Source organism: Salvia splendens, chromosome 18 (genome assembly GCF_004379255.2).
Source record: "Salvia splendens isolate huo1 chromosome 18, SspV2, whole genome shotgun sequence".
NCBI lineage: Eukaryota > Viridiplantae > Streptophyta > Magnoliopsida > Lamiales > Lamiaceae > Salvia > Salvia splendens.
This window is the reverse complement of record NC_056049.1, coordinates 8,190,582-8,208,053: the sequence shown is the minus strand read 5'-3', so window position 1 is coordinate 8,208,053 and position 17,472 is coordinate 8,190,582. Positions and strand designations below refer to the sequence as shown.

The following is a 17,472-nucleotide window of genomic DNA, read 5'->3' as shown; positions in this document are numbered from 1 at the left end:
GGGTAATTCACATCCCAAACCGATATCCATCGGGTATCTAGTACCCGCTACCCGGTGACAGCGGGAAACGATCGGGTATTGTGTTATAAAGTTTTGCGGGTATGGTATACCCAATATCCGCACGGGTATACCCGACAATCCCGATATACCCGGTATTTTTGTAGATAGGGTTTTCAAAAATTTTATTTGTTAGTTAGTTTCAATTATATATTGCCCGATAAACTTTATTCCTTATTGTATCCCCTCTCTTGCTTGTCTTCCAAATTTGGTGAGTATTTCTTTTGTTTTTTCCATTCTAATCATAAGTAAGAAGAGATTAGAAATCACCACACATAGTTAATAGTTGGAAATTTTGAAAACACAACAAAGTAAAACACAAATATGAAATCATAGTGTAGCAACAATCCCAAATTTCATTCTGAAATTACAAACATGTAAAATTATAGCCAACAGGTTTGGGTATCCGCAACTGCGGGTATGGGATACCCGATGCGAGTATCGGGATACCCGTATAACCTATGGGTCGGGATTTGGTATATAATATTGAACTTTTCGGTTTTGGCTACCCGTGGGTATCCGTTTCGACACCCCTACTCGTGACGTCTATACGTGATGTCTTTGAACTCACACCTTGTGATTTATTTCCTTGAACTTTTTATTCGACATTTGTATAGACAAAGCTTATCAAATAATATAGGCTTTGACTATAAAGGAAATATAATTCCCACTAGAAAAGGGAAAACAAAAAATAAAAAATCCTAGTAGAGGATTTGCCAAAATATCAGTTGTGGAGTCTATTATTTTTCTCTCATGTCTAATCTCCTATTTATAGAGTTTCAGAGAGGTTGGGCTGGGTTAAGCCTATTACACCTTTACTAATTAAATTGAGTTTCAATTTAATTCAAACTTATACAAAAATATTATAATAAACTATTATAATAGAATAATACTGATTGTTCGTCCAATCCTAAAACTATGAGTAATTCTATTTTGAAAACATTATTTATTATTCTTAAATGAAATCCAACCAATTGAGTTTACTTGAATAATAAAATATTTTCCTAATACCTCTTGGAAATATTATTAAGTAGGACTCTCGCGGGATGCAATTCATTGTAATAACAATCCTTGAATCGATACATTAATCACCACTGCACAAATTTACTTTGGTAGGCAAATTCTCTCTAAATTGTCAACTTAAGTCTTACTTATAAAAGATTTCGAATGAGTCATCTATTGTGATGAACATCTCCACGACTCAGTCTCCCATGCAAATGACTTACACTAGTTTGCTTTAGACACATAAATACTTATATAGTAGGAGTATATTTTAAATGAATAAGCAAACAAACTATGATAAAATTAGTTATTTTTCTTTAATTAAAAGTGACTTTGGAATTTACTATATACGAACAACTATTCGACTAGAAAAATGATTTTTCACAATACCAACTCTAACAAATTTAGCTAACAAATTTTCCTTATATCAACCTCCAATTGATCAGATGAATGATTGGCTTCTCTACGTGTTTTGTTGGCAATTGAAGCTAAAAATATAACATATAATTGTCCCCCTCCAAGCTTCACCTTGAAGGGTTTGAGGGAGGGTGTTGGCAATTGAAGCTAAAAATATAACATATAACTGTCCCACATCGGTGTCAAGAGAAAACTGAAACTAGTATATAAGTCTCATGGGCCCCTCCTCCTATCACCAATTGGTTTTAGGATGGAACCCATATATTTCTATCATGGTATCAGAGCGGGTCGCCGACTGTGGGTCATATTTAACTGACCCAGCAGTATATCTGGGCTGAAACTGAAAAAAAATGACTGACCCAGCAGTATAACTGGGCTGAAAATTTGGGCCAAGTGGTCCAACCGATCGAAAAAAATTGGGCCGATTGTCCAATTGATTAGAAAAAAAGTCCAACCCCTCCAAGCTTCACCTTGAAGGGTTTGAGGGAGGGTGTTGGCAATTGAAGCTAAAAATATAACATATAACTGTCCCACATCGGTGTCAAGAGAAAACTGAAACTAGTATATAAGTCTCATGGGCCCCTCCTCCTATCACCAATTGGTTTTAGGATGGAACCCATGGATTTCTATCATGTTTATCCTCCAAGCTCAATACTTTGTCTTCTCACTTATTCCCAAATCCCACATATTAATTCTTGGATATCGAATGTGCAATATCTACCAAGAACTGAAACTATAACTAAAGAGAGACATAATACGGAAATAAGCAAATTTCCATATAGAAATTAGAGGATATCAAAATCCCTATTTATTAAAAATTAATATAGAATATTAGTTTGGACGAAATTCAAATCAAATTCATGTTCATAACCAAATAATATGAGGCTCTATACAATTAAATTTTTTTATGTGTTTAAGATTTCTAATATCCATAAATTAGTTAAAAACATGTTGTTGGTTTATATTAATTAATACTCCATCGTTTACAAAATTTGGGTCTCATTCAAGATTTTTATTTATTACAGCAGTATCAGAATAAATTAAACTTAATTCTTTGGTTTTTGTAAAAAAGCTTTTCTAGAATTATCTCTGGGTACTTTTGTCGGGATCATATTGAATATAATTGAAAAGTCTTAATTTCAAATTAAAATTTTAAAACAATGACCAAATTTCAGCGCAACTTTGTAACTTATACTCTCTTGAATCTTGATCCACAAAATAAATTCTCATTTTATTGTTTTAAGAAGTGTACAAAAAATAATTCTATTTTTAAAAATGAAAGTTTCTCTCATATTCTTTACCCACTAATTCTCTTTTCTTCCACATCTTACCTATTTTTTTCTTATTATCTCTCTTACTTTATCTATTTTTTTCTCTTTTTCTCTTATTTTACCAATTTCTAATTAATATCCATAAAATCCACAAATGAAACTATTTTTTATGAATAGATGCTTTACCAAATTTCTAATTAATATCCATGACATCCACATATGAAACTATTTTTTATGAATGGATGAAGTATGACATACTGAGTAGTAGTACATTATTTCCACTCACCAAAAATCATCCAACATTTTATTAAAAGTGTCATTTTGAATGTTGTTTTCCATTGTTTAGATGGAACAAAAACCTTGCTACCAATAATACTAAATATTAATACTATTAATATATCATGCTACATATATTAAAATAATTTTTTTTTCTATTCATGAAAAATAATGTTCATTAAAATGGAAAAAATGAGACTCCTATTCGCGGTCGGAGAGAGACCTATTATATATATAAAGGAGGAAATTACAAATGATGTCATGAGGGCTCGAACTCGGCACATATTACAATAACGTCGAAGCTCCTTGCCGATAGGACAAAGGCTCTGGACTATATATAGAAATAACTCAACTATAAGTAACTTTCTAAAATAGAAAAATGACTTAACTGTGATGGAATATTAATTTTTTTTTATTTTTTCGCTAAAAGAAGGAGAAGAGTATAATATCAAAGTTTTTAAAATTAATATGCATGCATTATATATGCATATTAGAGTAAAAATAAAAAATATGGAACATATAGTAATTGTGTCACGATCACATCCACCTAGTGCTAGTGAGCGCAACTATATCGTGACTAAAATAGTCTTAAAATAAAGGGATAAACATAGGGATAAGTCAAACTCAAAACATTAATTCCGAAGGCGAAGGTGGTACACAGTAAAAAAGAAATCAGAGTATAATAACTGAGTTCATAACTCCTAGTACATAGTCCTATTGCAGCGGAAGAGTCTAAGACAAAGTAGCATGTGTGCAGACACACTAGTTTGGGCTACCTAATGCTACTTATTAAAACCATTACCCAACACCTTCGCCTCCTCGTACACGCTCAACCTGCACATTAGAAAAGGAACATGCAAGGCTGAGTACTTAATATACTCAGTGGACATAGTGACAAAATATATGTTTCACTTAAATTTGTCAACCACAATTGAGTGAACACGGAGTTTTTTTGTAAAGGCCATAGTCACTAAATTTCCTTTAATTTCATAAAATTGATTGCGCAATCACATCAACATAGATACCATATCTGAACGTATGTGAACCGGGAATGTGGCCACATTCCACGACGGTCACTGGACCGGCCAACTCAAAAGCTAGCTTACGGTCCCCATATGTGTACACTAGTCCGAGTAGGGTTTTGCGGCCCTACTGGGACCCGAATTCAATTTAACATGATTGGCATAGCCAATCAGATAGGTAATCGTAAAAATAAAACATGGCATGACAAACATGTTTAGAAATGATTCACATATTCATACTAAAAATCACGTTTGATAAGAATGTCCACCTCAAAGCCATTTCCTTAGCCTAAGAGTTTCTTGATTTGGTCTTAAACGACGTGCGAAGACGCCACTTTAGAAACATGAAAATAATACTTAATTAGGCTTAAGAAGCCAAATTACTTTAATGTGAATGCATCCTAAGTGCGTGAGCATTTTATTCCTTTTTCTTATTTCATGGGGAAGTCTTTTAGCATCAATTACATAGAGAGCTTTAATTTATTTGGAGGTTTACAAAATTATTCGTTTAACAACGAGGGCGTTACCTCCTATGCAAAATTATTCAAGCATTAAAATAGAATCCGAGAATTAAATTTATCATCGTGGGATTAAATATCGGACCATCAATTATTTGATCGGGAAAAACATTAGGAGGGCATACCATTTAATTGACACAGCAGGCCCAACGCAGGAAGATTAATTCATTCTTCCTCTTAATAGTTTCAGGCCCAAGCTTCCATTTAAAAAGAACATCAGCCCAACATGTTATAATAGGGAGGTCCAACTCATTTTTAATTTAAGTGGCCCAAACTCTTCATACTACCCATTCCATCATCCCTCCCTCTCTTTCCCCCCTTCATTCTCAAATCACAAAAAAAAAGAAAATCCCCAAATGGAGATGGAAAACCCTAAATCGCCCTTCGCCACCTCCGCGCTGTGGGGAAACTCTCCTCTCTCCCCTCCCTCCTCCCGGCATCTCCTAGGGCAGTTGCTACCGCGAGGCACGCGGGTTTCTCCCACCGCCAGCGCCTCCGTCTCGTGTCGCATCCGCCATCGGTCAGCATCGTCACGGATTCCCTCGACTCGCTGTTGATTCGCGGGCGGTCCGGCTGAAACGGCGAGGTCTGCCTCGTCGCTGGCCTTGTACCGACGGCAGGATTTTCACCGTCGGTCACTTCTCCGCGCCTTGTCGCTACAGCCCCACCCTTCGCTTGAAAAGATGAGTTCTTTTACCGATTCTTTATTCTACAGTTAAAACCTTGTCGTAGCTATTTGGTGATTCTTAGTCCAGTGGGGAAGTTGGGAAGGAAGGCAGATTAGCAAGCTTTGAATTTTAGGCCTAGAGTTATGAATTAATTTGTTGGCTGTGGGGAGAAATGTTTCGACATTATCTGGATGAACTTGCATAAACATGAGGTTTTGTCTATGTTATGTATACTACTTAAGCTACTGATCTTGGTGTAAAGGTAGTAACTTGAGGCTTCTAGTTCCATTGTTTCTTCATGATGACATAAAAGGAAGGGTTTTTAAACTTGGAATGGGGAAAGAGTTACCTGTTGAGAGGCTGTGAAGAAGTGAGGATGATTTCTCTCTTGCTGCTGTTAGTTCTCGATTCTCACAAAAAAAATGTTGGATTTTTTATGTGTGTGGAAGGGGAAAAACTTGTTGCATTTGATGGGGTTTTTTATAGGCAAAACTTGGTGCACCTTGGGAGAGTTAATGGGGCTGATCCTCTTTTGTTTTCATGTCACCATATCTTTTCTTTTTTGATCTCCATTGCAGCCTTTTACTTAAGAGGCTTGGTGTTATTTGTGGTACTAGGTGTTTGTTGGACTAAGACCATCCGCAATGGGCGGACGATGGCACGCCCGATGGCGCGCATCGTCCACGCCATTCATCGTCCGCCCCACTGTGGGTGTGTGGCATAGGCCGCGGACGATAGTCGCGGCCTATGCTTCGGGCGCGACTTAAACCGCGGACGATGACCATCGTCCGCGCCATCGTCCGCCTCATTGCGGACGCAGCGGACGATGGTCGCGGACGATGGCCATCGTCCGCGACATCGTCCGCCCCATTGTGAAGGCCGCGGACGATGGCACGCGGTTTCGTTTTTTTATATAAATCTCGTTTCTCATTCAGTTGTGCATTTGGGGTGCTCCAATCACGGTGGACAATTGTGAAAGGGCCGGCTCGTTTCTGGTACAAGGAAGTCATCGCCGATGTCATATATGCGTGCATAATCATGCACAATATGATAGTCGAGAGTGAAGGCGGAAGCATCACCGATTGGAATGACGACGACCGTGCATCTAGCTCTGCCGGCACATCGACCGAGACACCCGATAGAGGGTTACCGTTAGGTTTCGATGAGGTTTTATCTAGGCAGACCTCAATGCGCAACCAACAGGAGCATGCGCAGCTCATGAGCGACATGATTGAAGAAGTGTGGGCTCGTAACCGCCGTCGCTGAGTTTGCGTTTTTTATTATTTCGCATTGTAATGTATTAATTTTTATTAAATGAATGAAGTTTTTAAAATTCGTATTTTAAATGTATTTTAGTTTTTTTTTTAATTCGTATGTATTTTGTAAATATTACAAAATTGATGATGTGGCGCGCCTTAGGGCGCCCACTGCATGTGGAGAAGGAGGAGGATAAAAATGCTGATGTAGCGCGCCTTAGAGCGGCCCATTGCTGATGGTCTAATAAACATTCTTGTTCTCATATGGCCTCTTAGTACTTTAGCAATAATCCCCTTTGTTTGAAAGTTGCAGGAAACTTAAAGGAAGGAGGCAGGAGCTGCTGGGAAAGAGGGGAGGGCAGCTGATTCTTGCAGGCTGTCCTCTTGGTTTGACTCAAAGAGTAATTATGGCTCTTGTTTTTATTCTCATGCACTTTCGGTTGTGAGGGTGGGGAGGTGCAGGAGCATTTTTTTGCTATTTTAGGTAATACTCCAAGATGTCCCTTACTCGTACTTATCTTGTTTGCTAGTCTTTTGATACTTTAAAGGTTTAATTAGTCATTGCCTACATCCTGCAGGTTCTTGTATCCCAAGATGGAAGGGCAGATTTGGGTTGCTAATGGGCTGACCCTCGGCCGCCAGCCCTCCGTCACCGGCTGAACCATCGGGCCTCCAAAGGATGTGGTCCGTGCTTGAAGAGAAGAGGCCCACTGTTTATATTTATTTATTTGTATTTTTAAGTTCCTTCCCAACGTGTATATAATGAGGAAGTTATTAAGGCGTCACTCGATATACATAAAAATTCCGAACACTTTTAGTTCGTGAAGAATATCTTTAAATTCTTGTACCACATTCATTGTATTTCCTAAACATACTTTTATCACTTTAGCTTTTATTTTGCAAACTAACAATATTCGGTATCCAAAAAGGGCAGATGAGTTCCATTTAAACAATGAATATAAACTCTAGTTCGACATTAAAAAAATAAGGAAAGAGGATAATAAAGAGTGGGGATTACAGATTGAGTGATTGACATGAGCAAAAAACAATCCACAAATCTGAAAAACTGATAAAGTATGACGTAGATGTAAGTAATTGTCAGTCAACGAGTAAATATTGAACAAATTTGCGTACATTACCTACTTACGAAAATTATTCATCCGGCTTCAGAGCATCCGCAACGGTGGCAGCCATCGCCACCGCCGTCCGCGCCGCTGGAAAGGATATGTCTCGCCGCCGCGGCAGCTAGCAACTGACGTGTCGCGCGGCGATTGGGCAACGACATAGCCGTTGCCTTTAAATGTTTTTTTTAATTTAAAATCGGTTTTTAATTAAAAAACCGATAAAAAAATTTACTTCCCAAAAAAATTATAACCGTTTATTACCGTTTTTTACACTTATTTATTTATTTTTTATTTTTTCCCCCCAAAAATACACACTTTCATCTATAAACAATTTGGGTTGGTGCCGCCGGATGCGTAGTCTTCCTCAGGTAATATTAGCCAATAATCATGTAATTTTTAATTTTTAGGAGTTTAATTATGTAATTTTTAATTTTTAGTATTTTAATTATGTAATTTTTAATTTTTAGGATTTTAATTATGTCTTTTTTATTTTATTTGTAATTTATAATATTTATTGTGGTTTTTTAATGAATTTTAGTATTATGTAAATGTTTTTGTGTAATTGAATTTTAAATTAATTGTGCTCGTCCTTGCGGAAGAGCACAGCTGTGGGTGTTGTGCTCTTGCCATAGAGGATGCATAAAAAGTGGGGTCGGACCCACAACCGTGCCGCTGACAAGAGCACGGTTGTGGATGCTCTCATAAATTTTCTTTTGGAAAATGATTTGGAGACATAATGGCATTGCCATAATAGGGTGTAACTAGAAAATGATTTAGAGATATAATGACATTGCCATAATAGGGTGTAACTAGTAAATTTGTATTTTTGATTAAAATTATAATTTATAAATATACCTTATTGCCCCTACATGTATATTTATCTATATCAAGGAGTATTAGTTAGGATCTACTCATTAAGAGTGCTTCCTTATCGGAAATATACATGGAATTAGCTGGGACCACACTTTTGAATTAATTTGATCCATATCATTTCTTTTACATAATTCACTTATCATTTTTTCACAAATGCTAAAAAAGCAAAAGAATGAAAAGGATAAGAAAAAATGTCACCAGTTTTAGTTAATAATGACAATATAATCAGGCATATCTTAAAAAATGTTAAAATTTCAAATGCTTAAAATTAATATTTTTTTTATTTAATTTCTTCACAATTTTTTCTAATTTTTTCACTACTTTACTTGTTAATTTTTGGAATGTCACGTCAAATCTTGATAAAAAAAAATAATGACATGTTTTTAACTCATCATTAATATTTAAAGCTATAAACTTTGTATTTTCTCTTTTTCTTTCCAAATATTTGAGTTTTCAGCTCAATTCACGATAACATGTAACAAATTTAAATTTGATAGTATTTGATATACATATACTAAATGAATTTCTCATTTTTAGAATTTTATAATTTTATTTAATTCTTTATTTTTAAAATATTAATTTTATAAATTATTAGTTTTGAAATTCACAGTCGAACCTTTATGACAAAATACTCACATGTTCTTAACTTATCCAATTAATTTTCTCTTTTTATTTATAAATTACTAGAATTCTTAGCTCAATACAATGTACTATGCATAATTTAGTTTACGATGTTAATTTGAAGTACGTATAATTTTGATTTTAATTATTTACTTAAATAAAATTAATATCTATAATTCTTAATTTTGAAACATTACAGTGTATCTCAATAAATAAATAATCACATGTAACTCGTCTTTTTAACATTAAACAGATATATAATTTATATTTTCTATTTTTCTTTATAAAATATTAGAATATTTTGCTCCATTTTTAATATATCACGCAACAAATTAATATTTAATATACAATATATTAATTATGATTGAGTTTTCGGTTTTAATTATAAGAATTTCATAAGTTTAAATTTTATTATTACTTTCTAAAATTTTAATTTATTTATTCTTAATTTTTTGGAATGTTACAATCAAACCTCGATTAAGAAATAATCACATGATTTTAAAGATGCATAGTTAATATTTTTCTTTTATTTATAAAATAGAGTTCTGGGCTCGTTTCGCTATAACATGCAACAAATTAATAATTGATATATGATTTATTAATATTAATCGAATTTATGGTTTCGATTTTAAATATAATTCTTTACTTATGATTCTCCATTGACACGTTTTGCCTCGTTTGATTTGCTCAATTTTGATTTTTTATAACATTAAAAAAACTCATTCCCATTGTTTTTTATCTCATACGATTTGTAATATGCATGCCCAATTTACAGTTTGATTTTAGGAATTTCATAATTTTATTTGAATTCTTTGATTTTACAAAATTATATTTTCTTTAAATTCTTAACTTTTTGGAATGTTACCGTCGAAATTCGATAATAAAAAACAATGACATGTTCTTAACTCACCTATTTAATATTTTTAAAATATACAATTATATGTTACTCTATAATTTTTGTTGTAATATATTAGAATCTTTAGTACAATTCAATGTAACACATTTATATTTGATATATGATATTAATTCTAAATGATTTTATGATTTTGATTTTAACAATTCATAATTTTGAGTATTTTTATTTACTTTTCAAAATTTAAATTCCTTAAAATGTCTAATTTTTGGGAACGTTACAATTTAATCTCGATCAAAATATAATCACATGATCTTAATTAGTCTATTCAAAATCTTAAAGATATATAATTAATATTTTTCTTTTATTTATAAATAGAGTTCTTGGCTCATTTAGCTATAACATGCAATAATTAATAAAAATTGATACTATCTGCTTTATTAATACTAATTGAATTTAAGGTTTTGATGTTAAAATTTTCATAATTTTATATTTCATTCTTTACTTTTCAAAATATTAAATTTTATAAATGCTTAATTTTGGAACTTCACCAAAAACCTCTATCAAAAAAATTATGACATTTTAAACTCATTTATTTAATATCATATAATGTACACACAACTTTGTTCTATATTATTCTCTCTCTTACTTTACTTTCTCTCACTCTAACTATTTATTATCATCTTCACAAAATAACAGCCGAAAAGAAACGCCTCACTTATATTGGACAGAGGGAGTAATATTTACTCTTTTTTATATAAAATATAGAACTAGAGTCTTAGCTTAATTCTTCATGCAACAAATAAAAATTTGAGAAATAATAGTATACTAACAATAATTGAGTTCACATTTTTAATTATAAGAATTTTATAATTTTTATTTTACCTTTTTAATTTTTAAATTTGATTTTTAAATTCTTATAATTTTAAATAAGTAGAAAAGTTGTACAAAATTGTAGAATAAGTATACACTTTCAAAAAAATACAGATAAAAATGTGAAGAAAAAAAGTGAAAAAGTGTGTGGTAACCATTGGCTGACACAATAAGCAATAGGGGAGGGCTTAAGCCCTTCCCAAAAGTTTTATTTGTCTATTTTTTCTTCTTGTGAAATATTTGAAAATTTTGAAATTGAATTTCAGCCCTTCCCAATAATTGTTGCCTGAGATTAAATTATTGAAAGTGAAATGAAAAGAAGGGGCTGAATCTAATAAACTGAACGCACATTAAAATCATGGATAACACTGCATTTAGGAAGAAGAAGACGTGGGCATGATCAAATTCAATATAATAGCTTCAAAAAAGAACCACTGATTTATTTAAAATTATAATATTAATTTCTTCTGGTGCGGTAAGAGATAAAATTACGGTATCACAAACAAAATACTCCTGCTAGAATAGGTTCGACGACAAGACATCTAAAAGAAGCACTCACTGTAGTAATTGCACGAAATTATACAGCAGAGAAGTGATTGCAGGGTCTACGGAATCTACAGTCTCATACCCACGGCCCCACGCCACGCACATGCTTACTTTCCAATAAAAAATTACCCTCTCAAATCAATCCACCACCTACAGCCTAGACTTCACCATCTATCCAAGGATTAACTCACAAAACCTCGAGGGTGGATCCCCTACTGTGCACAAAAAAAATATTTTAATAATTAAAAAAAAATATTTTTTTATTCTCTTGTCTGTGCACAGCACAGCAGGGGATTCAAATCCCAAAACCTCTCCTACCAAACGCCAATATACGAAGGATTAGCTATTTATAATCACTGGAAAAAGGTGTATCGGTAGACTTCTTAAAACCTCATCAATTCTACCAATCACACCCTTAGGACCCGTTTTATAGAGTGAGTGGGTTATAGCAAGAGGATTAACATAGGATAAAATTTTCGGGCCAAATGTAGGATTTATGTAGGATAAAATAAACCCACAAGAGGATAAAATAAACCCACAAATTTTGTGGGTCACATTAACTAAGCCCAATAGTGAAAACGGGCACTATTCACGCGGGCCTGGCGGGCCGCCGCAATTTTTTTCGGGCCTTGGATTGCATTTATCCAGGCTGAAAATTTGTATCAAACATTGGATTGTGGTGGGTCCCACCAACCTTAACCTTGGTTTATCACCTATAAAACGGGTCCTTAGATTATTTGAATCCATAATTTCAGTTTTTTTTTACTTTTCGAGTAAGTTTAAAGAATTTAAATTATTAATTAAATTTCTAAAATTGAAATTAGTGACTAAAAAGTACTTCAATGTGTAAAATAAAAAACGAAAAAAGAATTAATTGTATCATTTAATCAATGTCTTTTAGAACACGAAATCAAAAGAAGCAACTCATTTAACACACTATGAAAAAATAGTAAGTACTCATATAAAATAGATAATAGTAATATATTTGTAGCGAAAAAGAGACAAGTCCCCTGTCTGTCTTTGTATCCAATAGCACAATGTTGTTCTAGGTTGATTAAGAGTATCCACTATGCGGCCGGCGCGCAGGCCGCCCCGAAAGCGGCTAAGCCGCGCCTGTCTATAGTGGACGGGGCGTCCGCCTCGAAGTGGACAAAAATTCGGGGGCGGAAGGACGTTCGGCGAGAAGGAGACGAGGACGATGTTGAGGAAGAAGGGGTGGGGCGAGGGCCACGGCACCCTATTGCGTGGAAACGGGGCGGACGCGAGCGGCGCGGCTATAAAACGGCTGCGCGAGAAGGGGGCGGCGGTGGGAGAAGGCTATCCTGCTGGATACCCTAAGTCATTGGTGACTTTTCAACCAACCTCTTGGATTTTCCCCAAAAACCCAATACCCAAACATGAACAGTACTACTTTCCGGCTGAAAAATAAAGTGATGAGGAAAGAGAAAAGAGAGACACACACTCCAATCTCCCCAATTTGGCAAAAGCAGTAAATTCCCTGGCAACCAATATCATCTCTCGCTTCTCCTATATCATTTTTCCGACCGGGCCCCTCTCTCTCTCTCTATATGGATCTGTAATGTTATAATCAAACGATGGCGCCTTAACGAGGAGGAGGTGCGCGTCTCTCTCATTTCTCTCTCTCTCGCATATCCCTTTTCTTTAGGGTTTATCTTTAGTTCCTATATTCCCCTCTAAAAATAGCAAAATGTCGCCTTTCTAGAAACCCTTCCTTTTTTGAATAATACATACATAGATCCGTTTATTTATTTGTATGCTGGTTTATTCCGTGTTGTGTTTTTAGAATAGAAATTAATTATGGCTAGAGAGAAGATTCAAATCAAGAAAATCGACAACGTGACCGCGAGGCAGGTCACCTTCTCCAAGAGAAGAAGAGGCCTTTTCAAGAAGGCTGAAGAGCTCTCCGTCCTCTGCGACGCCGACGTCGCCCTCATCATCTTCTCTTCCACCGGCAAGCTCTTTGAGTATGCTAGCTCCAGGTCTCTCCTTCTAATTTTAGTGTTGCTAAATACCTGTTTTTTTCGTATTTTTTGTTGAATATTTATGATTTTTTCTTGAGAGTCTAGTGTTGGAATATTTTATGTTTTTTATTTGATTTTTTCTACTTAATTTTTTTCAAAAAAATTCTCTAACATTCTTTAGCCCATGCCAAGTTAATCATATTAGAGAGTAAATCATAAAAAATGGAATAACAAAAGGGGCTGAACTGAGCTTTTGGAATCAAAATTGCAGAGGTGAATTTTTTGAGATGAAAAGGACTGTCATCGTTTTGAGTAAGAATCGTTTTGAGAAAGAAGACACCTTTTTGCAAAAGTTAACAATATTATATTAGTAATAGTAAAAAATTTTATCGAACGAAGTGTAGATATTGAGACTAGTTCTTAAACTGCCTTGTTTCAAAAACACAAAAGTAAAATCAATTTAAATTTTTTAATAACGTTTTCTGTTTACAACATTCTAAATTGATAATTTAGCTATTTAACCAAAAATTTAGCACAATATTACTTTAGAGAGTGTAGCAACATTCTAAATTGATAATTTAGCCCTTTTTAGCCAAAAATTTGCCACAATATTTTCGGTCATTTACAAAAAGAATTGATAAGTATATTTATAATAATATATTTAATGTGTTGTTTTCTCTATGTAAATTGGCGACTATTCACGTAGTATTTGATTTGAGTTTAAGAATTGGTGTATTTAGTTGGATTTAGAGTTTAGTTCAAATTTAATTTTAATATTATCTATCTTTTGTTTATATTTACGGCATGGTTATATTTTAAATTATATACTCCTTTAGAATAAGATATACTCTCTTCGTCCGTGAAATGTTGTCTACGTTCGTGAAATGTTGTCCACTTTGCATTTTTTTCGATATTTAGTAAATGAAGCACTTTTTCCACTAACTCATTATATTCACATTCTATTATAAAACTAATACTATTATATTCCACGTTCCACTAACTTTTTTCATTCACTTTTCTTCACATTTCTTAAAACCTGCGCCGAGTTAAATGTGGAAAATATTTCGCGGACGAAGGGAGTAATATTTATTCGTTTTTGTGGCTGTTTTTGTATTTTTTTAATATATTTATTTATTTATATATTGAGTATAATATATAGTGTAATGGAGCCCCGCCAATAATATTTTTTGCATCCGCCATTGCTTTCATCACTACATCTTTAATAGGTTTGCAGATTATCCCTGAAAATATCATACTGCTATGTTTATATTTTAGAAATGACAAAATAAGATCAATAATCACCTTATTCAAATATTCTGCTATTGTCTGTGTTTGATGGGGGTAGGCTTTAGTCGTCTAAATATGGTAAAAAATCGATCTATTTGTGTTTTAGTAATTATGAATTCTCCTTGCCAAGGAAATAATTACTTCTTTAAATAGTAATTATGAAATTAAGATGAAGTTTCTTCAGTTTGAGGTTTATCATACTTTTGCATCACCCTAGCTACTATCTTACTCTTCTTACTTGTGTTTTAATTGATATACGTAACTTGTTACTTCTGTGTTATTGTATACAATTGATATTTTGGTATATACTATTTATAGTAATATAACTACTAGATAGTTCTAATTCATCATGTTGGACCACGTTTGATCATATAGTATCATATTTTCGGAGTATATTTTATCCAAGAGCAGCTTGAATATAGGAGTATATTTTAATGAACCAATGGTATTCCTTTGATACATATGTTTTCAGAGATATTTGGTGAACAATCAGACACTTTTCCATTTTAATAATCCAATGAATAACAATGAAGGTTTTTAGATGTACGCAGTAAAATGAAATAAAACTCGTAACGACATTGTACTACTACAGTTTTGTTAATTATAACTGCAGAAGATATATGAGCTATGTTGGAAAATTAAAATCTAAGAAATGTATGTTCAATATTATTTTGGTGTTTTGACATGATGTCCTCCAATAATTACGCTCGTACTCGCACTTGATTTATCGTCGCCTTGATAAGTTATTGTCTCACCAACTAGCTAATCGTACGCAAACTGCGAATCCCTTCTTTTGCTCCTCGGCCTACAAAGCTATTTCTAACTGTTTGTTCACCCCAAGGGCACAAAATGTGTAATTTTCTCATCTTTGTATACATTTTATTGTGCAAAGCAAAGTCAATATCCCATTTTACTCGGCCTAATAAATCCTATGCATTATAGTACGATGTTGAAATTATTTTAGTATTAATGTTATTCGAATTTGTGTTCCTTGTTTGGGTTATGAAGTATGAACGAGATACTCGGAAGGCATAATTTACACGCCAAAAACCTTAACAAGTTGGAGCAGCCTTCCCTCGAGCTGCAGGTACTTACTCTCTTTTTCTTGCTATTTCACACACAACTTAGGTTTTAATGAAAAATCAAGTAATGTAATACATGTCATGTAGCTTGTAGAGGATAGCAACCATGCCAGGCTAAACAAAGAAGTGGCTGACAGAACCAATCAGCTTAGGTAATTAATAATCTACTACTTTAATTAGTACAAATTCAAGAATTCGCGTTTGTGTGAATTTTGGTTTTTTTTTTGAAAAAGGCGCATGAGAGGCGAAGATCTTAATGGATTAACTATTCAAGAGCTGCAGCAGCTGGAGAAGTCACTTGAAGTTGGACTAAGCCGCGTCATTGATAAGAAGGTGAAATAGTTAAATCTTTGTTATTTCTTTTAACATATATTGTATTTGAAGATGAGATATTGATCAAAACCCTTGATTTAATACCTTTTGGTATTTGGCAGGGTGAGAAAATCATGAATGAGATCAGTCAACTTCAAGAAAAGGTATAAATTGATGACATTTTGTTATGTTATACAAGCACTTGGATTTATTAAGGAGAATAAGTCAAGAATATGTAACAAATTAGGTCACCATTTCGTTACTTATTTTTCGATGATGCAGGGAATGCAGCTCTTGGAAGAGAACAAACGACTACAGTTGCAGGTTGTGATCTCAACTCAGTAGTATCTCTCTCTCTCTCGGTCTTACAAACACATCGATTTTTTGAACAAATTAATACTTTGTAAAATAGGTGATAGATTTAACGAATAATGGGGCAAGGAGAGTGGCGTTACCTGCAGAGTCGGATACTATAATGTACGAGGAAGGGCAGTCGTCTGAGTCCTTCACGAACGCTGGCAACTCCTTCGGCCCTCCACAAGATTATGACAGCTCGGATACATCCCTTAAGCTTGGGTTAGTTTATCTAACTCGAACTCATCCTGCGATAAATGTTGTTTAAGTAGAAATGCAACTTCGAATAGGTGTATAATTTTCCCTCTGGTAAACAATTTGATGAAATATATTTCTTGCAGGCTGCCTTACAATGGGTGATGAGACGAAACGTGGGAGAATTGGTGGCTAATTTACCAAATGATAACTTATTTTAATGGAATTTTAAAACTAACTACAAGCTCAGCTAGAGCAATATGTAGACTCTTGTGAGGGGCATATTAATTCTATATTTATGTATCCTATATGTATGTACGAACAAATTTAATTATCTAGACGACAAACGATGCAAACTGGTGAATTGTTATAATGTAGCATAATATTTGTTCTTATTAAGATGTACTAATGAATAATGGAGCTCCCATAATGTTGACTAAGCTGTTATATCGAACTGTTTTGTGTTTGAAACCAATTGATATTTAATAATGAAGCAGAGTGAATGACATCGTTGTCAGGATGGCCGAGTGGTCTAAGGCGCCAGACTCAAGTTCTGGTCCTCTTACGAGGGCGTGGGTTCAAATCCCACTTCTGACAATATTTTTATTTTTTTTTGCATAATAAAATTCAATTTCCAAATATGGATGGATATGTAAGATGTGAAAACTATTGACATTATCAATTTTCATATCCAGTCCCACAGACATGAGATAACAAAATTTATTTATTGATATTTTTATTATATCTCAAAAGAAGAAATAGAGGAAACAAAAGCACTCTTCTTGTCCTACAAAAATATGGCATCTAGGACAATACGAGAATTAATGCATAATTAGTAAAGTAAAAGAGATAGAAAAAAAATAATTATAGTATTGTTTGTAGA

The 17,472-nt window shown here is 33.8% G+C and overlaps 1 protein-coding gene, 1 long non-coding RNA gene and 1 other non-coding gene across 4 annotated transcripts; all 3 read left to right on the top strand.

The window, feature by feature from the left end:
* The first annotated feature begins 6,568 nt into the window (after positions 1-6,568).
* On the top strand, positions 6,569-7,398 carry LOC121776334. The gene is made up of 2 exons (XR_006045276.1): positions 6,569-6,971; positions 7,066-7,398. It is a non-coding gene; the product is annotated as an uncharacterized LOC121776334 (long non-coding RNA).
* Positions 7,399-12,704: 5,306 nt separating this feature from the next.
* Positions 12,705-16,984, top strand: LOC121775765 (MADS-box protein SVP-like). Of its 2 annotated transcripts, none has more exons than XM_042172807.1 (9): positions 12,705-12,994; positions 13,187-13,377; positions 15,655-15,733; positions 15,816-15,880; positions 15,962-16,061; positions 16,163-16,204; positions 16,323-16,364; positions 16,453-16,616; positions 16,736-16,984. In XM_042172807.1, the coding sequence occupies exons 2-9, from the start codon at positions 13,196-13,198 to the stop codon at positions 16,752-16,754; spliced, it is 693 nt and encodes a 230-aa protein (XP_042028741.1). In that variant the 5' UTR covers positions 12,705-12,994; positions 13,187-13,195; the 3' UTR covers positions 16,755-16,984. The 2 variants fall into 2 exon arrangements, with proteins under 2 accessions (XP_042028741.1, XP_042028740.1); XM_042172806.1 differs by having other exon boundaries at positions 12,707-12,994; positions 13,182-13,377.
* Positions 16,985-17,102: 118 nt separating this feature from the next.
* Positions 17,103-17,186, top strand: TRNAL-CAA. The gene has a single exon. It is a non-coding gene; the product is annotated as a tRNA-Leu (tRNA).
* The last annotated feature ends 286 nt before the right edge of the window (positions 17,187-17,472 follow it).